Source organism: Lissotriton vulgaris, chromosome 2_1, assembly GCF_964263255.1.
Source record: "Lissotriton vulgaris chromosome 2_1, aLisVul1.2, whole genome shotgun sequence".
NCBI lineage: Eukaryota > Metazoa > Chordata > Amphibia > Caudata > Salamandridae > Lissotriton > Lissotriton vulgaris.
Window position 1 is genome coordinate 1,443,821,218 of NC_141687.1, and position 21,718 is coordinate 1,443,842,935.

The window sequence follows — 21,718 nt, forward strand, 5'->3', positions numbered from 1 at the left end:
TAACTTGATACAGTACAATACGAATTTTGGTGGAGTAAACGCCAAATCCCCAAGTTATTTCCCGGAAATTCGTAATAGGTGCTACATCTGACACCAGATAAATAACGTATTCCATTGCAATAAAAAGCACATGGATTCTAACAAACTCAAAATCTGGCCTTTGAAACGTGCTTCCATAGCAGCCCTGAAAATCTAGTTATATTTCTCCAAAGCCAGACTAAAATAGATTTTATCTTTCTGAACGTACTTTATGTGCTAGGTAACATTCTTTTTAGGTCGAGCCTGGGCAGTGCAAGCGCTGCTCTGCGAGGTATGGACTTGAAGTCCCGCCCACTCGCTGCCCATATTTTTCATTGGCTTGCTTCATTTTCCTTTGTAAATGCTGGCTTCTGATCCGTTAATTGGCTTGTTGTCCCTCCTTAGTACCAACCGACTTGTCTTCATTTGTAAACTCCCATGAGGACTGGCCCTTTTACTTCTGTTGTTACACGGTATGTCTTGTTTAGTCTGTAAGGACTATTTTCATTAATGAGTTTCTCCTACTGCAGGCAAGACATGCTTTCCAGCAACATTTAGCACGCCATGCACGCTTTCACTTTCCAAGCATCCCGGGACAATGGCGTCTGCTTCTTTGAAATGAAATAAGTCTGGCATTTACAAGAATTTGAGCTTTTAGCATTGTAAATGACAATGCCTTTTATTTATGGTAACACCTTGACCGCAGTGCGAATTCCGCCGTGGTGCTGGTGATTTATTGAGTGGGCGGGGTGCGGACTGCCGTCCTCCACACACGCCCACTGTGACGCTGTCCGACACATGGAAGGGGTTAAGAATCAAAACAGATAAATAAAAGGCATTGTCATTTACAATGCCAATTGCTTAACTCTCGCAAATGCCAGACCTACTGCATTGCAATTGCTTGTTTAACTGTCTTTTTCTCTTCTTTCAGCTCAGAAGTAGGGACAATTATTGTGTTAGGAATTAAAAGTGATCTTTCTTAAAGAGGCGAATTCATTCAGGAAAGCGTAGACCATCTAACCGAAGCTATTAATTCTGTTTTTCTGACTCCTACATTCTTTTAGTTTACCAGCAGGATGTATGGCTTCCTGGAATATTTTTGTAAAGGACTGTGCTGTTACCTCCCTCAGCTTCCACCGCTTAATTATTTGCTCTTTATTTTGCTAGCTGACTTTAGTAAATAATAGGGAAGTGGGCGTGATAAATATCAAACTATATAAAATATAAATAAATTCAAGTCTTGATATAACACATACTTATGTAGCAATTGGGTTTACAATACTTGACGCGCTCGAACTGTCAGTCACGTGACGCCCAGGAATGAAGAAATTCGGCATACTCAGAGACCTGACATTTACTGGTTCAAAAGTGACACACCCAATACGCAATGACGTGTAGGAGTGCAATAAGTTGATATGCTCGAACTATATGGTGACACTTTCAATGCCCAGTCAAATACATTTAGCAACTACTGGTTCAATAATTCGACATGAACAATATCTGAACGATTTTAAACCCGGACATTATATTTAGAAGTACACGGTCTCAGCATAATCGAATAATAATAAATACAACACACCACAGCTCGACATGTTTCCCCTTTCTGTGCGCTGGCCAGTTCATTAAATCCCTTTACCTTCTCCTGTAATACGGTAGGGGTATCCTCTACCAGCCCACCCCCCTGTTACTACATGCCCGCCACGGGTTTATAGGTCAATAAATAAGAGATGTGTACCTTTGAGCCCCGCTCTGCTCCGCCGCCTGCACTGCCGGATGCTGTCGCCTGTCTAGGAAACCGGCGGTAACACCCATTGTTCCGCCTGCAAGTGTCAACAACAGGTAATTCAGGTATATTTCGGGGAATGGGATCAGCGCAAGGTGTACTGCCCTAAATCAAAAGATGGGTTGGCTGGGAAGGGCTGGCGGTTCCAACTCGTCACCTGTGTGAGTGGCTGATGTGGTAAATTAAAAGTGTGTGTACAGTGTAGCCGAATGCCAGTCGTTGCATTTCGTTCAGCGACACAGTGCATTCTGGGGTTTGTAGTCTTCTTAGTTCATTCCAACTGAAATGACGCCACATATAACATCGCATCCAGTGGTGTACTATAAAAAAAAATGCCCCTGAAAGTTCCGTCCGTACTCTCTTCCTCAGCAGTAGAGCGTGGAACAGGCCGGCATATAAATAAATAAAACGTGCAGTGCTCGAGGGGTGGGCGTGGCTTCAATTAGTACAAAAGGTGAAGTGGCATAAGTGGCATCGATGACACGGTGCAACAGTTTTGACAGCCCACTGAACCACATTTCTCATCTTCAAATATAGTGGCTACGGGTCCCATGTTGTCTTCGTGCTACCATATCACAATGGCGACGTCACTGCCACGCCCCTCACTACGCCCTTGTAAAACTGAGACTACCAGGTTACGGAAGTAAAATTAATGCAGCGATACCCTCCCACGCCCACTGCGCTTTTTCATCTGTACTGCCCGGGAGCGAACGGAACCAGTAGTGATAAACAGCCGTTGGCTGAACTGTTTTACGTCGAAACTCGTCACCATTTTTGTTACAGAGCCCTGCAGCGATGCGTTCACCTGATAAGCTAGTGCTAAAGTTCAGTCGATACTGCCAATCCAGATATTTCCTGGATAATTTGAATTTGCTGTCGAAATACGATAAGGATGGCTGAGCTGTTGCATATAGTTCTAAACGTCACTCCGCCTCCAAGTGACCTACTGTGTAAATGTCGCCTCTGCATAGTCTCAAACTGCATAGCTACCACGGGCTCAGATTGTTTATGTGTGTAATTTTCATAATGTCAGTGTAAATATGAGTGACATTCAAGGACTATGAGTGACACTTTCTCGCGATCAAAAAGCAAGCAATGACGACGACGGACATGTATAAATAGCCGAAATTACACCAATTTGAGCAATGAAAAACTCTAAGAAGATCTTAAAACTGCTGATAAGCTCCAGAAATGTATGGGCTCTAAACAAGTGCCCTTGTTGTAACCTTATGGTACTATTAAACACATCGTGAGACTGAAGCCTCGGTTGGGTGAAACACTGTAACCAGCCTTGAGCTGGGCCAGCCCACAAGCGTGCCACAAGAACCACGAGCTGCCAGCTAAGCTTTGCGCGGTCTGGAGGTGCTCAAAATGTCACCCTAGCTGTTTGAGTGCCTTTCTTTTAACATGCACTTGGGTCACCTCCAAAGTGCGCCTAGGAGAGACTTAGAAGCCACCCACTGTGCTGTACTAAAACACAAACAGATAAGCGTTGTCTCAGCGCGCAGCTATAATAAATACTAGGGACAAGCAGACCCACTAGGACTAGGTCGAGCCGGAGGAACAATATATGGGCTTGTTTTTACTTATCAACCTGGAGAAGATGAAAGGCTATGCTGGCTCCATCGGTATTGAATCATATGACGCGCAGGTGCACTAGGATTCCAGCTGCAAGTGCATTAACCCCAAAGTATCTCAGCATAAACGACATAACTGGATGAACTGCTCGCACCTTACACGGGCAGCTTCAGATATCTGCAGCAATGGCTATTGAATAGGGAAAGACGGTAATTTTACACCATATGCTAATGAATATTTACAAAATAAAAACAAAAAATAAAAAAGTTCTAACCCAAAATAATAGAAACAATACTAATATGTGTATTTAAAGAGCCAAGGAGTGAGTGACGGGGCATCCGTCACGCCTTTGTCACACTAGAGGGTGAAAGCGTTTAATGGGGCGCTGCATGTTTTGGGACGGCTTAAGCGCAGCCGAGCTGGGCCAATCCCCGGCTGCACAGAGTTGTTTGATTACACGTCATGCAGCAGCCTCTGCACAACCTGGCTCCAAAGTCACGGTTTCTGCCGGCGTGTGGCACCCATAGTCATACTGTCTGCACAACTCACGACTCCCTTTTCTGGTCCCCCTGCCTCTCCACATGTTTTCCAATTTTCCAAGAACGCCCTTGTATACTATGACATTTGAAAGGTAGGCGAGCTGGAAGGAAGGGCAGACTTTAAACTGAAAAAACGCACCCAGCTCCAGTACTTTGTCCACAGGGCGCGCGGTTGGCTAATTTCCAGATCAGCTGCGCCATCGGTTTGTAAACTAAGAAATGCATGCGTTTGTACCGCAAACTCTATGACCTACAGTGCCCTTTCACCATGTATGATAAATGTAGAGAAACAAGGACCCCCTGATTAGTAAATATATTTAAATTCTTAGGACAGGGAAAAACGGTTTGAAAAAATCAATCCTAGGCAATTTCAACCAATTTGTAATATGTAACACAATAATACAGGGAAAAGCAAACAACGTGGATTCAAATAGACAGTGTATAAAATTTCCTTTTAATTATAGTAACAATTACATAAGATTAAAAATGGTGCTGAACACACAATGCAAATTCATAACCATTAGAATCAAATTTATAAAAAAAATAAAAAGAAAGAAATTCATGCGTTTGTACCGCAAACTCTATGAACTACAGTGCCCTTTCACCATGTATGTACAGTCTATGAGTGTGCAGCAGAGAAGTGCATCACACCGGTTAAAGCGTTCGCTGCTTTGGTTCTCACAGGGCTTGTGTGTGACAGAGTGCACTGCACTCATTAGCATTTCGACATAGTACATTGCATTGCTTTGGGCCTAATATTTAAAGGCCAGCAGTGTATGCCTCCAGTGACTTCCTCTGTGTAACTGTCGCCACGGCATAGTCTAAACTGAATTGACTCCCTCACATTGCCTTGTTCGTATTTTAAACTGTCACTGTTTTGGACAAGGAGCTCTTCTACCCAGTTACGGAGATAGGGCCAGATGTACAACTGATTTTTTACATGCGCAAATTGGTTTTAGACCCGTTTGCGCATTCAAAAAACCTACGGCCCATGTACTAACCCTATTTTGTGAGTCGCTATTTAATGAGCGACTCGCAAAATAGGGTTAGCAACTCGCTATTAGGAAGGGATGATCCAAGGGCGTCCCTTCCTAATAGTGAGTCTGTACCCTACGTAAGAATATTTTGCAACTGCAATTGCGGTCGCAAAACACTCTCAGCTAGATTCATGAAGCCAAATTGCGATCGCAATAGCTGCAAAAAAGCAATTGCGTTCGCAATTTGAAGAAATGGAATACAAGAAAGTAGAAATCCAAAAATAGCGAAATCGCAAATATTTTTTTGCGAAATCGCAAATAAATTCGCAGAATCCCTGAAGAAGTCCATTAGCAAATCTGTAATAGCGAGAAACCATGGATTTTGCGAATAAAACTGCGAAATCGCAAATAAATCGCTATCGCAATTCATGAAAAATCGCAAATAGCGAAAAAGCCAAAAATCGCATTTTGCGACACGCAAATTAAGGAGAACCCAAACCAGGTGGTAACCAGTAAAAAAAAAATTCTCATCAGAAAAAAACTCTTGCAAACTACCAACAGGTGCTGGCTTGACCAAACACACTTAAGGACATGCAGCTGGAGCCTGAGGACTCACACAATGCCAGGACTCTACATGGTGGTCAGGCGGCGAAGGCTACAGCGAGCAGCATGGAACAGACGACGTATCCAGGAGCGGATATTCTGTCAGCGGGTCACCCTACTGGGCCAAACCAGGGAGCAAATCTACAACAAGTACCGCCTAAATGGGGCAATGATTATTAAGCTGATCCGGGACCTAGACCCCCTCCTGCAGCACCCAACAAGGAGGACCAATGCCGTTTCTACCCATGTGCAGTTACTGTGCAGCCTGCACCTACTGGCCTCCGGAAGCTTCCAGGGTATAGTCGCTGTTGCAGGGGGAATATCCCAGCCCACCATGTCCCGCTGCCTAAGGAGTTTCCTGGAGGCCATGCTGACCCGCCTACACCACTACCATATCATCCCCGACCAACCAACAGGACTTGAATGACACCAAGCTGCAATTTTACAATGTAGCACAATTCCCCCACATCATAGGATGCATTGACTCTACCCACATCCACATCTGCCCACCAGCACAAACGGAATACATGTATCGTAACCGCAAGTCCTACCACTCCCTCAATATCCAGATGGTATGCAATGCAAAGACAATCATCATGGACATAGTGGCACAGTACCCGGGGAGCACACATGACTCCTTCATATTCCGGAACAGTGGCATTCACACACGACTGGCCAGGGGAGACTTTGGTGAAGGACACCTACTGGGTAAGTACACATGCCACAAAACAGTACAATGTGATAATGATGCTGCGCGGCACAGGCACTCATCCTCTGCTCCTATCATGCAGGTGACAGCGGCTACGCTCTCCGTGAGTACCTCCTCACCCCATACCTCAACCCAGCAACACCACAGCAACGGCGTTACAATGCAGCACACATACGCACAAGAAATTGCATTGAGAGGACATTTGGCCATTTGAAGAGCAGATTCCGCATACTGCACAAGACTGGTGGGGCCATCAAATAAGAGCCTGAGGTCTGCTGCCGCATCGTGGCCGTGTGTGCTATCCTACACAACATTGCTACCAAGTGCAGGATACCTGTAGACATCTCTGGCAGTGAGTCAGAAGGGGACAATGGACCACCTGCACATGTGCGTCACGCACACGGCGAGAATCCTGCAGAAGGACACAGGCGCCGCAACAAAATCTGCATGAACTATTTCTAGTGCACCCACTCCCCACACCCGTTACTCAACTCATGCATGACAACATAAATAATGACATGAGTCAGATACAGTGATTCAGAATTTTAGTGATTGTTACTGCGCAATAAACTGGGCATTCTGAAAACTGGGAAATGAATGACATATTGCGTCATATGTCTCTATTGGTCTGTAGGGCATGCTTGTTGTGTCAGCATGTACCCTCATGGTAATGTACTACAGTACAGTGGCGCCTCTGGGTGGTTGCCTCTGACCTTCTCTCTACGTCCTCCTCCAGAGTCTGCCGTGAGGCAGCAGAGGGCCTGCTGCTGCGGCGGGGTGCTACGACCGGTGTTAGGGACTAGCTGCTATGGCTTGATGTTGCCTCACTGGTGTCGTCTGCCTCCACCGCTTGGCCATGGCCATGGCCTGCATGCCCTGCATGGCTGTTGATATGTTCTCCAGGGCTCTTGCAACGTCCTGGCAGCACTGGACCATTTGGACCTGCATGGCCAGGGAGCGTCGCAAGAGCTGGGAGGTGGCGTTCCCAATAATATGGTTAGACCGCGTGTAAGCCGACAGGCGGGTCAACAGTTGGCGGTGTCTGCGGCGATTGAGATCCCGCTGGGTGGACATTGCCTGTATGTTGGCCTCCAGAGCTGCTGTCATTCTGTCCATACGGTCAGACATATGTGCCACATTACGTGCGGTCTTGTCCAGTTGGAGGTGGATAGCGGCTAGATGTCGGGTCTGGGTCTGGTGCACACGTAGCATCCTGCGCTCAACGAAGAGCCCACCTGCACGCACCATTCTGCCCCTGCCAGCGCGGAATGTGTTGGTGCACGGCTCCCTGACCAGTCCGCTTGTCTGGCTCCTCACAGCCGCAGGGCGGCGGGTTGGTTGGCGACCTGCTGCTGGTGTTGCAGGCCCCACTGGTGGCTGTGTGCTGCGTGGTGGTACGGCAGCGCCTGTTGTCACAGGGGTGGCACGGGCCACAGGGGCGGGTGGTGGGATGACCGCTGTTGTGGCTTCTTGCCCTGATAGTCTGGGCTGTGGGGTATGATGTGTGTCCCCCTCCGTGTCCTCCGTGTTCTCCTCAATCACCAGGGCCTCGCTGTCTGTGCTGGGGACATCTGCGCCACCTGTGATGTAAAGTGGACGTTGATTAGTGTCATGTTCCGTACACAGTTAGGCTTGCTACATGCATGCAGACTACCATTCCCTGACTCGCTGCAGGATTGACTCTCACTGGACATGTCAGGCTTAATGGTACAGGATGGTAATTGTGGGCAGACTACATGTCCCACAATGCAATAGCGCTATAGTGGTCTGCTTTGGCTGCATGATTGGGGTTTGATATGGGATGCACTGGAGTCATGGACATTGTTAGGGGACAGGGGGTCGCAGTCGCATGGCACTTACCTGGTGTGTCTTGGGTAGGTCGGGAGGAGTCAAGCTGGGTCACACCCACGCAGGCCTGTGGATTGATGGTCTCCTCCACTCGGTCCTCCAGTGGTGTGTTCGGTGGGACAGTGGGCTCCCCTCCACCTGTCGCCACTTGCTACCCCAGCCTCTCAGCAATCTTTTCCTTTGCCCGCCCTCTTAAGTCATTCTAGCGCTTTTTCAGCTCGTCCACCGAGCGCTGGGTCACCCCCACGGAGTTAACTTTGGCGCGGATGCGCAGCCATATGCGCCTTTTGTCGGCCTCCGGAACCCTTCGGGGGTCTTTGCCAAATAGGCGGTTGTGGTCCTTTGAGACTCCTTCTATGAGGTGTTCGAGCTCCTGCTCAGAAAACTTGATTGTGCGCTTTCTCCCACTGGTGGAACCTCCTGCTGCATCCTGTGACATGCTTGCCACTGTGGTGTCTACTGCTGTACTCCTGTAGGAACACTGGAGGGGAGCTCTGCAACTGCTGCCTGTACTTCAGCCTCTCACTGCTGAATGAGGGTGGAACCTGCCTACTTCCTGGTTGTGATGTCATCACTGTGCTCAGGATGCGACTTCCCGTTTTTGCGATCTCGCAGTTAACGAGATCGCTATTTGCGATTTCGGTAATTGCGAAATCGCAATTTCAACATGGCTATCTGCGGATTCTGCGAGTTTTTTTTTTTTACCAAATTCTGGGGACTCGCAATCGGCGATTGCGGCCGGTTGCGAATCACATTTTTTTATCACAAATGTTCATGAATGCCGTTCTGCGATTTCTAAATTGCGATTCGCATTTTCTCGTAATTTAGAAATCGTAGAATTTGACATTGATGAATCTGGCTGTCTCAGTTTACCACCCTCTTCAAGAGGGTGTTAAGACACTCGCAAATGGAGGACCCTTCTCCTTTGGGAATGCATGCAACGTTTTTGTAGGGGTAGGCAGTGGTTCCAGGGACCAGTGCCTGCCATTAAAAAATTAAACTTCAAAGCTTTTTTTTTTTTTAAATGCATTCCGTTTTCCTTTAAGGAAAACGGGCTGCATTTGGAAAAAAACTGCTTTATTTAAAAGCAGTCCCAGACATGGTGGTCAGTGGAGCCCAGCAGGGCACCATCCCTGGGGGGGGCCAGCCCTCCATAATGGGGTCGCAAATTGCGACTGCTTCATTAAAATGCAGGAGGCATGCAATTTGCGACCCCTATGGGAATCGCAAACAGTGTCTGAGACACTTTTGTACGTTGTGATTTGCAACTCGCAATTTGTCGCAATTTGCGAGTCGCAAATCACAATAGTCGTACATCTGGTCGCTTGTGTGGCATTGTACTTAGTGCAACTAAGGAATGGGTACCCTGGCCGCTGTTTGAACTGTGAAAGACAGCAATATTCAGGGTCATATTCAGAGACCTCTGGGCCCCAGTGTAGCTGCACGAGTGATCGAAGTGCATTAGAAACAAGCATTGGTAAATGCATTAGGTTAAGCCTATGAGATTAATTGTAAGCTGTTTTTTGTTGTAAATTGTAGCTTGCTGAATAGTTGTAAACTATAAGTTAAAGAAAGTCTGTTCAAGTGTTATGTCTTATTTGTGTACAAAAAGGCAATATTTTTTGCTGTTACTAGTGGTATAGTACGGGTAACTAATCGCAACGGTTTGAAAATTGAAAGAGGGAAATAATAAAATTAATTGAGGCAATAGCAATATTACATGTTTAGAAACGTTCTGACAACTTTTGGGCCCAGTGCCACTGCCCCTGCTGCACCATTTAAATCATTACCCTAGTGCCTGAATTTGTGACTGTCTGTTTAGTAGTAAAATATAGCAATATTTGGTGTTTAGAGGACTTATGACAACATTTGGCTTTAAATTTAATTATACTTGTGCTAGGGTAGATCCATGGAATTTTCAAGGCAGTAATGTAGGGCTAAATGTAAATAATTGAAGAATTCACTGGAACACTCAAGCGACAGCAACAGAACCCACGGACCCTTCAGCTGCCACGCCTGCAAGTTCACCTGCATCCGGACCTGCCCCGCACCAGCACCCGCCAAGCCGAACACCAGCAGCAACCCCCTGAAGTGCATCCTCCTCAACACCCGCTCCGTCCACAGACACGCCATCGAACTCTGGAACCTCCTCGACACCACAGCTCCTGACGTCGCCTTCTCCACGGAAACCTGGATGAACGACTCCTCAGCGCCCGACATCGCCATCGCCATCCCAGAGGGCTACAAGATCACCCGAAGAGACCGCGACAACCAGACTGGAGGAGGCATCGCCATCATCTACAGGGACACCATCCGCATCAAGACCAACACCGACGACACCCTGACAACCGCCGAACACCTGCACTTCCAGATCCACACGGACCCCAAAACCACCCTCAGAGGCACCCTGATCTACCGACCCCCGGGACCACGCACACAATTCAGCGAGGACATCGCCGACTTCATCAGCCTGCATGCCCTCCCCTCCGCTGACTACATCCTCCTGGGGGACATCAACTTCCACCTGGAGAACAACAACGACCGCAACACCACCACCCTGCTCGACAACCTCGCCAACCTCGGTCTCAAGCAGCTGGTGTCCACCCCCACCCACCTCGCCGGACACACACTCGACGCCGTCTTCTCATCCAGCAAAGACATCGCCTTCAGCCACGCCACCGGACTCCACTGGACGGACCACAGCTGCGTCCACTTCACCTTCAAAAGAACGACGATCCACCACCACCAGCAACAGGTTGCTCGAAGAAGCTGGAACAAGATCACAGCCGACCAGCTCGCCGCTTCCCTGAGCCAGCACCCTCCCGCCAGCTCAGCGAACCCCAGCCAGGCCGCCGACAACCTCACGAAGTGGATCAGCAACTGCGCGGACGAACTCGCCCCACTGAGGACTCCGCCCAGCAGACCCGGCAGCAAGAAGGCCCCATGGTTCACCGACTAACTCAAGAGCTCCAAGAAGAACTGCTGAGCCCTCGAGAAAGCCTGGAGAAGGGAACCAACACCGGACAACATGACCACCCTCAAGCTTGCCACCCGGAAGCACCACCAAGAAAACTGCATTCAAGGACCGGCTGGACAACAACGCACACAACTGCAAGGAACTCTTCAACATCGTGAAAGAGCTCTCCAACCCCAACGCCGGAAACAACGACATCACCCCGTCGCAAGACCTCTGCAACTCCCTCGCCTCCTACTTCCACAACAAGATCGCGGACATACACAACAGCTTCAGCACTCAACCGACGCACGCCACGACCGAACCACCGCCCCCCACCACCACCCTCCGCGCCTGGACTCTGATCAGCACCGAAGACACCGTCCGCATGATGAACTCCATCCACTCCGGATCTCCAACCGACCCCTGCCCTCACCACGTCTTCAACAAGGCCGACGCTGTCATCGCACCCCACCTGCGGGACATCATCAACACCTCCTTCGACACCGCCACCTTCCCGGAGAGCTGGAAGCACGCCGAACTCAGCGCCCTACTCAAGAAACCTACAGCGGACCCCACCAAACTCAAGAATTACCACCCCATCTCGCTCCTCCCGTTTCCAGCCAAAGTCATCGAGAAGACCGTCAACAAACAGCTGGCCGCCTTCCTCGAGATGAATGGATCCCTCGACCGCTCACAGTCTGGCTTCCGAGCCAACCACAGCACCGAGACCGCCCTCATCGCTGCCACCGATGACATCCGAGCCCTGATGGACAACGGAGAAAAGGTAGATCGGTCGCTCCTTTGGAGGAAACTACAAAATATGGGATTGCCTGCTCCCCTGTTGGCCTTAATCATTGCTTTACATACTCAAACCTGGTGTCGGGTTTTAATGGGAGGAAACCAAGGATTAACATCTGTAATTCCAACAGAAAACGGCTTGAAACAAGGTTGTTTATTAGCTCCCCTATTATTTTCATTATATTTAGCAGATCTACCCAACTTTCTCTCTCAGCGAGAGGGCGATGCTCCAAAGATAGGTAGCTGGCCTTTTGCATGTCTCCTTTATGCAGACGATATAGTTGTGATGGATCTTACTCCTATAGGGCTAAACAAAAAGTTGTCATCATTGCAGAATTATACAGTGGCTCATTTTTTAAAGATCAATATTTCCAAAAGTAAAATTTTAATCTTGAAAAATGACAAAAGCAGAGCATTTTGTAAATTCAATTGGCACAGTGGTCTTGAAAAGTTAGAGGTGGTTGATTCATATGTATATTTGGGGAAAATAATTGCGAGCAATACGAAGAATAAATCCCATATCCCTTGGAAGATGTGGTAACGCCATACGGGATAAAAATCGTGAGCTACGCTGACGACACACAATTGGTCGTCTCCCTCTCCCAACTCGACGACCATCCAGACAAATTACCAAACTGTCTCACCGAAATTCACGGGTGGATGTGTGAATCGTCATTAAAACTCAACGGTTCCAAAACCGAGGTGATGCTCATGGGCAAACAATGGGCGACCATCCCCCCGGCAATCTGGCCAGACGTGTTCGGGGAAATCCCCACCCCGAAACACGAAATCAAAACCCTCGGAGTCTGGCTAGAACCCGCCCTCTCAATGAAGACCCAAGCGGCTAAAACCGCCGGAACCTGCCTTGGGCTTCTGCGAACTGTTCGCAAAATTCTCCCCCTCCTACCGCCCGTGTCCAGGAAACTAATAGTACAGGGCCTCATATTGTCACGGTTGGACTACAGCAACTTGGTCTACCTAGGTGCGCCGGAAGCCACCTTAGCGAGACTGCAAAGAACCCAGAACGCGGCAGCCCGCCTAATCATGAGCATACCTCCCAGAGTATCCGCCAAACCCGCCATCAAGGCGCTGCACTGGCTGCCAGTCCGCCAAAGGGTGGAGTTTAAGGCCATGTGCACGGCCCATAAACTAATCAACGGATCAGGACCTGCGATCCTCAGGGGTCTGGTCACCCCCTACATTGCACCAAGGGCCCTGCGGTCGGAGAACGAGCACCTGGCCAACATCCCTAAATTCAAAAGAACACGCACTGGAGGCCGACGCTTCTCTGTCAAAGCGTCCACCGGTTGGAATTCTCTCCCACGCTCCCTCAGACTGGAACCCAACCACCTGACATTCAGGAAAAAACTTAAAACTCTTCTGTTCCCTAAATAATCCCCCCACCTCTCTTTCCCCTCAGCAGGACTCAATTTTAACAGCGCGGGGATGCCCTCGGGTCACCAGGCGCTATACAAATTGCTAAATAAATAAAATAAATAAATATCGATCACAGCACCAGTACAGTTATGTCTCACGCTAATGGTCTGCGCATGTTTTATAGCACAATGAGAAGAAGGCATTTTTGACATCTACTGATGGTGCTGAAAGCAGAAATTCCATCAACTTTATTATATGCTATTGCATCAATCCCTGTAAAGGAGTGGAGTTTTTTAGAGAAGATAGAAGGCTAGATATTACGTAAACTGTGTAATTTTAATACGCTAGTTCCTTCAGCTGCTATTAGATTGGAATTTGGACTAATAAGCACTTATATTCAAGGTATTTCCAGAGTTTTACGCTGGGGATACCAGTTAAAAAACAGTGAATTTTATTCCCTAAGAGGTTTCATGTGTAAGGAAATTTTTGGTGGTATAGGGGGGAAATACTCTTTAGGTCGAGATTTCTCTTTGGCTTTAAACATTTTTTGTGTTGAGGACGTATCTATGATTTCCCTCCCGCTAACAGAATTTAAATCCTTCTTAAAAAAATCAAGTGGGAGGATCAGCTTTAATGGAGATATTGTGCTATGTAATACTAAGGAGAGATTAAAAATAATAGCAAGGTCTACTTCCCCGAAACTGCCCCAGGAATATTTAACCTGGAACCTAGACCATGGAATACGATGCTTGTTTGCCCTATTTAGATTTAATCTCCTACCTCTAAATGATTTAACAGCATATTGGTCCCAGAATACAAAAAATGGAAAAAATTGCAATTTCTGTGAGCTGAGTATCCAGAACCTCGATCATGTTTTGTTTGTTTGTCCGGCACAGGCCTTTCACCGTCGTCTTTGGCTTAGGCTGATGTTTTTACAAAGTGGTGTTAAGAACATAGCCTCAGCTTGCAACTTTCTTTTTAATCCCAAAAATGAAGCTGTATGTGCAAAATTGTTTAACTTCTTTAAGGAATTTATGTACATATTTTAACTGAATATTTTCCAAGTGAGATTGAATTTTTGAACAGCTGATCTTTTTAGTCATATTATCCTCTCTTGATTACGAATGTATCTTGCACTATTTGGTCCTTATTTTATAGGCTGTGCTTATTGAATTTTTTTATCCCAAATTGTAAACTTGCACATGATTAGGCTGCTTTTACATGTTATTTGCGCAGTTCAGGAAATGCTCTGTTCTCTCATTGTTTGCTGCTAATTCTAAACTTTGCTCTTCGAAAGTGCTTTACGGTGTCTCGGTTGCTTTCTAATTGCTATTTGCACAATTCTGGAAATGCCCTATTTCCTCATCGCTGGCTGCTAAATCCCAAACTTTTTATCCCTTGAAACTGTTGTATCTTGAAATGTATTTTGCACTATTTGGTCCTCATTTTATAGGCTGTGCTTATTTAATTTTTTTTCCCAAATTCTAAACATGCACATGAATATGCTGCTTTTACTTGTTATTTGCACAGTTCAGGAAATGCTCTGTTCTCTCATTGTTTGCTGCTAATTCTAAACTTTGCTCCTCGAAAGTGCTTTACGTTGTCTCGGTTGCTTTCTATTTGCTATTTGCACAATTCTGGATATGCCCGGTTTTCTCATTGATGGCTGCTAAATCCGAAACTTTTGTCCCTTAAAACTGTTGTACCTTGAACATTTTTACTATCTTGTTTCCGCTGCATTACCACATGGTTTTATTGCACTTTATGTATTAATTGGTGAGTAATTTTAAGTGTACCTCATTGGAGTTCCAAAACTTAAATACATTGAATTGAATTGATAACATTTGGCCCTGGTGCCACTGCTACTGCTGCACCATTCAAATCATGACCATATTGCCTTTAAAAGAACTGCACTTGTGACTACAGGTTTAGTAGTAAAATTTAGAAATAATCCGTTTTTGGTGGGGGCCTTCAGGTTTTTGGCCCCAGTGCCACTGCACTTGCTGCACCATTCAAATCAAATCCCTTTTAACTGTAAGGTAACTGCAATTGTGACTGCCTTTTTAGTAGTCAAATATAGCAATATTATGATTTTAGAGGAGTTCTGATAACTTTTGGGCCTGGTGCTACTGCATCCGCTGCACCATTCAAATCATGACCCTTTTGTCTATAAAGTCACTGCACTTGTGACTGCTTGTTTAGTAGTAAAAAATACAGCAATATTTGGGGGCCTATTTCGATGTTAGTCTGTAAGCCTCCAACCTGTGGTTGGAGGCTTTGTGAGCAACATCTAAGGTTTCACTTTTGACTGCCTAATTACATGGTAAGTGATTGAAACTGAAACCGGCCAGCCATCCGGCTGAATTCCGACAGGCTAAAGGAGACCGTCGGCCAGTCGGAACCGGCATGTAATCCCTATAGGACAGCTTTTCCGCCATCGGGATTACAATGCCACTTCCCCTGGGCTTTCCACCATGGAAAGCATGTCGGAAAGCGACTTTGGGGGCCCCTAGCAAGGCACCCTTCTCCCAGCAGGCCTCCAGTTGGGGGCCGATGGGGCACCTATAGTACCCCCCTGCTAATCCCTGCACCCCATGGCAGGCATCTTGAGGTGCATGCCACGTGGTGCAGGGATTAATGGTCCCTCCCAATTGTTTATGGGAGCTTGCACTATGGACGGTTTACGACCGTAGCACAAGCTCCCACAAAGAAATGAGAGTATGCGACTACACCATGTGCAGTCGCAGTGTCATTGCGGTTTCTGGACGGCTGGTCGGTCCCGAGATCGTGACGTTGTCATTCAGAGGCAACTCCGACCGACATCGTAATGAGGTCCTTGGTGTTTAGTGGAGCTCTGACAACTTTTGGCCCAGCTGCCACTGAACCTGCTGCACCATTTAAAGCAATGCCCTAACATCTCCAAGATAACTGCCTGTTTAGTTGTAAAATGTAGCAATAATCAGTGTTTAGTGGGGTGCCTGGAGCTTTTAGTCCCGGTGCCACTGCACCTTCTGCACTATTGAAAACATGACCATGTTGCCTGCGAGATAACTGCACTTGTGACTGCCTGTTTAGTAGAAAATTAGAGCAATATTTGGTGTTTAGTGGAGTTATAACAAGTTTTGGCCCTGGTGCAACTGAAGTGTTGCACCATTTAAAAGCCCCTTTCAACTGCAAGGCAACTGCAAGTGTGACTGCCTGTAAAGAAGTAAAATGTAGCAATGTTATGTGTTTAGAGGAGTTCTGACAACTTGTAGGCCCAGTGCCCCCGCACCTGCTGCACCATTCAAATCATGACATGTCTGCAAAGTAACCGCACTCTTGACTGTCTGTTTAGTAGTAAAATAAAGCAATTTTAGGTGTTTAGTCGGGTGCCTGGAGCTTTTGCTCCTGGTTTTCCTGCATCTGCTGTACCATTGCCATCATGACCCTGTTGTCTCCACGGTAACTGCACTTGTGACTGCTTGCTAAATTTAAAATTTTAGCAATAATCTGGGTATAGTGGGGTCCCTAGAGATTTTGGTCCTGGTGCCATGGCACCTGCTGCACCATTCAAATTAAGTTCATTGTATCTGCAAGCTAACTACAATTGTGACTGCCTGTTTAATAGTCAAATATAGCAATCTTATGTGTTTAGAGGAGTTCTGACAACTTTTGGGGCTGGTGCAGCTGCACCTGCTGCACCATTCAAATCATGAACCTGTTCTCTGCAAGGTAACTGCACTTGTGGCTGCCTGTTTAGAAGTAAAACATAGCATCACTCTTGTATAATAACTTTATGTTTAACAACCAAATTTAGAATTTGATCATAATGACCTAATAGATTAAGTTGAAAAACTCAATACAATAATGCCTACAAACTGCAAAGAAGGTACTGAGGCATGAATAGGAAATGCCACAAACGTTCTAAGGCTAAAGCATCTGCTTTACTCTACTATGTAATAAAAAGCAAGTATTCCCGCATACTATTAGAAGCTGTCTGCCTTTTCCATGGGAAGAGATGTTATCTTGACAGTGATTGGGGCGTAAACAGTGTGAACCCCTTTCATAGAAGTATTGTAAATATGTGCAGCAAGGGGAAGCTAACAAAAAAAAGTTCCAAACAAAAAGGGAAGAACACAGTAATTTGGCTATGAGAACTGATAAGAGCCCCCTTTTAAGATATATTTAATACAAGAGATTTCACAAGCATAGCGCAAGCACTGTGCATGCGAAACCTAAAAAGTATGGGAACTGTGATGCTGAATGCAAGGGGATGGGAAGTGTGAGGGCATGGTCAAAGGTGTGGCGAAGAAACAAAATATTGTGTAACTTTTTTTCGGTTTTTCACCTTCCGGTAACTACATATAAAATAATTCACTGCTTAAATGAAAATTAAATACAAGTGATGGTATTTAGTGAGAAAGCACTATCATACGCTATGAAAGCTCTCTTGGTTAGTGCACTGCACCAGAGAGTCACAGAACTGGATACTGGTCGATGCAGTGGAGAATAGTGACTTGTGTATGTTTAGTGATACAAGGTCCCAGTCTGGGAGAGAACGCACTGTGAATATGTAAGTCATTTTAAACTTGCATTACACACAGTATTATCAGCTTCTACAAAAGAAACAAAAAGGTATAAAAAAAGTGTTTCTAAAATAAAGATTTTTTTCAGACTGTACATAGTGCAGTCTGTTTTACAACTGTCTTTTAAAAGCACACACTTCACAGTTTAGCTGGATGCTCTTTTACAATACCACTTTAAAAGAATAAATGTGTGTCATCAGGAAGCACATTTTACTTATAACTGTCTTTTAAAAGCACAAACCTCACAGCTTAGCGGGTAGCTCCCTTACAATAATGTCACATCCTGCATTTATTTCCATTTATTTTTCCCTGTCACTTTAAGTGTACTGCATTTTTCATTGAGGTTTGAGTTCCGTATAGAACTCAAGTGGCTGATAGGCACCAGGTCAGTTGCACTGTTCCTGCCTGCCAAGTAGCTGCTGTTTGTTGCTGTGCCGCTAATATTAAATGAACTTTTCAAGAATCTGCTTGTTCCTGTCTAATATATAACAAAAATTGGCGACGAGGGAAAAACAACATTTGTAAACACCCTACCAACGTTGAAGCGGCACAGGGGTGGAGTGTTCATGAAGATACTATTCTTATAGGAGGAAGACAGGATTGAACCTAGTCATCTCTTTCATCAAGGTACGATATTTTGTTTGGAAAAAGTCCGGTGTGAAGGACTTGTACCAATTTGAAATGGCAGATTTTTAAAGTTTTTCTGAAATCAGCAGAAGGATTTACTTTTAAATAGTAACGCGCGCAGACATCACCGGTATCAGGAACGAGACGTGGAGCGAGCCCGGAACGAAGCGAGGAGCGAGCACTGGAACGTTCAGGAGTGAGACCTCAGTATGCAGAAGGAGCATACCTTGAAATGCGGATCTGAAGGAATGCGAGCTGCAAGACCCGGATAACGCGTAAGTAGCTCCATCATCACGCACTACGCACGACTTTGCGGCCATTTTGTTACTGTAGTGGTTACCACAGCAACACTTTCACCGATCGAAGGAAACTAATCAGAAAGGATGTTTACAGAGCTTTGTTAATAAGCATATTAGTTCGTTTTTGGATACAAGATATTTGTATTGGTTGTGCTGGAAGTAAGTGACACTTTCATTTTGTAAGAGACAACATTCTTGTATTTTGTTAATTGCCCTGCGATACCATACATTATATATACTTCAAGCTTGCACATTTTTTTTGTTTTTTTTTCATCTTTATTACTTATTTTGTTTTTCAAGGAACCACAATAACTTTTTAAGCATCCTACATAACTTAATTTGTTTTGTTGTGCAAACAGTCTTCTGTTCTCCCTTTTCTGTAAACTCTATTTAGTTGGAGGAAAGCTTATAATATTTCAGTATGCAGTTCGATCCACCTGAAAAATTCTTGCAAAATAAAGAGGACCCACCCATCCCATGGACACGATGGGAGGAAGAATTCATCAACTACATAAAGGCAATTGACGGTGAAGGCATGGGTGCAGAGAGGAATAAAAGCATTCTGTTACACTGCCTAGGGTCAGAGGGACAGATGGTATTTAGGTTTTTACCACAAATTCCACCTTCCGGGGGTGAAGGTGAAGGAAGTAATGTTTATAGAGAAGCGTTACTTAGGTTAGAAAAGAGATTTAAACCTGTGACTAACATTGCCCTTAACCTGTATAAGTTTTATACACGGGCACAACATGACACATAATCATTCGATGAATTTATTACTGCTTTAAGATCTTTATCAATACATTGTTATTTCGGGAATATGTGTGCCGAAATGTTGAGGGACCAAATTATTGTGCTTGTTAAAAATAAGAAAACGCAAGAACGTCTTTGGGAGCTTGGAGATCCCAAATTGTCTGAAGCCATTGCCATTGCTAAATCTTTAGAGCAATCAGAGAAATGGATGCTTACGGTTAGGAAACACAATGAGCATAAACCTGAATCTAGAGATGAAGTCTGTGTTGTTAAACGTACAGATATACAATTCAATGATAATTTACAAGCTGGTCCCAGTTCTTCTAGGTTCAACAATTTTGGGCATGTTAGGAAATGTTATAAATCCTTCATGTGTTTTAAATGTGGTAGTAGGTCACATTTGGCTTCATATGCTGGATGTCCTGCAATTAATAAAAAATGCAGGAAGTGTGGGAGGTTGGGGCATTTTTCCACAGTATGTAGGGATGTCAGAAAATGTGTTCAAAATTCTCGAGAGAAAATAGCTTCTGTAACAGAGGAGATTTCCAAAGTATGCAAGTGTGCTTGTGGGGGTGGGGGTGTGTGCAATGAGGATAAAAAAGGGTTTGTCGTCTCCCTTACCGAAGGGATTTCCAATGTTAATTATTCTTCTGAATGCCATTGCACACAAAAATCCCTATGTGAGGTGGATGTTCTTGGTGTTAAACTTGAACTCATGGCTGACTCAGGATCTCCTTGGATGATCATATCTAAAGATTATTTTGATATGTGCTTAGGTTCCTTATTGGATTTTTCTAATATTTTACCATCTGACATATGTGCAGTGAGTTTTGATGGGTCCAAAATTGAAATTCTTTTAAAGTGGACCTTACTATTACAACTAGGTGTGTGGCAGTCAAATTGTATGTAGCAGTTAAGGGTGTGAACGTCCTGGGTTGGAGGGATCAGTGGAAGTTTGGAATTATCCTTAACCCTCGTGCCCCAGAACCTGTGATGTTAGATGAAACTGTATATTTTGACAATATTGCTCTAGTCATATCTGAAGAGAAAGGAATTCTTATCAAATCTAATTTCAAGGATGTTTTTTTGGATAAGTTGGGCATGATTAAGAACTACCCACATAAGATAAGACTAAAAACTGGTGTTATTCCTGTCAAACAAAAGTTAAGGGGAGTTCCGATTAATGTTAGAGAGGAATTTAAGAAAACGTTAGATGAGTTAGTTTCTGAAGGGATTATTGAGCTTATAGATTCTGCAGAATTTGTTTCTCCCATTGTTTTGGCGAGAAAACCGGATACAAATTTAAAAATGTGCATTGACCTCAGGGCCATCAATTCTGCTATTATTGTTGACTGTCATCCCCTTCCCAATATTAATGAAGTCGTTTCTATGTTGAAAGGAGCCAAGGTGTTTTCCACGCTCGACCTTAGATCGGCCTATCATCAGATTCCCCTTACAGATGACTCTAAATGCCTCACAGCTTTTATCAACCCCCAAGGCTTGTACCAGTACACCAGAATGCCGTTTGGCTTAGCCTCGGCGGCAGCTGTGTTTCAAAGAGTTATGTTTAATATTTTCAGAGATGTTGACAACTTCGTGAAGTGTTTTCAAGACGATTTTTTGATTTGTTCAAGTACCAATGAAGACCATGTTTTACATTTACGGTGTGTCTGTGAGAAGTTAAGGGAGAATGGTTTAATTTTGAAGTCATGCAAATGTAAATTGTTTCAGAACTCAGTAGAATATTTGAGTCACACGTTAACAGGTGATGGTGTGGTGCCAAAGAAGTCTAATGTTGCGGGCATTACCATTGCTCCTTCTCCTAACAATAAAAAAACAGTTGCTTTCCTTCGCAGGCATGGGCGAGTACTATAGTAAGTTTGTGAACAACTTTGCATCTAAAATGGAGCATCTTAGGAAACTTCTTAGACATAATACTCCCTTTGTATGGCAACAGGAACAAAAGTCTGCGTTTGAGCTAAATACATCAGATATACTGCATTCCCCCACACTCAGGCCTTTCTGATTGAATAAGACTTGTATAATTACGGTAGATGCCAGCTTGTACGGTATTGGTTCAGTTTTGTCACAAACATGTGGAAAAGAAGAATGGAATGTTTGTTTTGCATCTCGCACCCTCAATGAAACTGAACGCAGATATGCAGTAATTGAAAAATAACTTTTAGCTTGCGTTTGGGCAATTGAACATTTTAGGAATTACATTTGGGGCAGTAAATCTGTTTTGAGAACGGTTCATAAACCTTTAGTTAACATCCTTTCCCCAGGTA

General features: G+C 45.1%; 1 protein-coding gene across 2 annotated transcripts in view; it reads right to left on the minus strand.

Annotated features, from left to right (window-relative positions):
• Positions 1 to 21,718, minus strand: part of LOC147732728 (NXPE family member 4-like) — a 473,957-nt gene that overhangs the window by 240,170 nt on the left and 212,069 nt on the right. Inside the window, exon 1 of one of the 2 annotated variants that reach the window (XM_086957279.1) lies at positions 1,754 to 2,503. The exons of the other annotated variant lie outside the window; for it this stretch is intronic. Within the exon in view, the coding sequence (XP_086813405.1) occupies positions 1,754 to 1,830 (77 nt within the window). The 5' untranslated portion in view covers positions 1,831 to 2,503. Of the gene's footprint in view, positions 1 to 1,753; positions 2,504 to 21,718 lie in introns of those variants that run through there. 2 annotated transcript variants of the gene reach the window in all.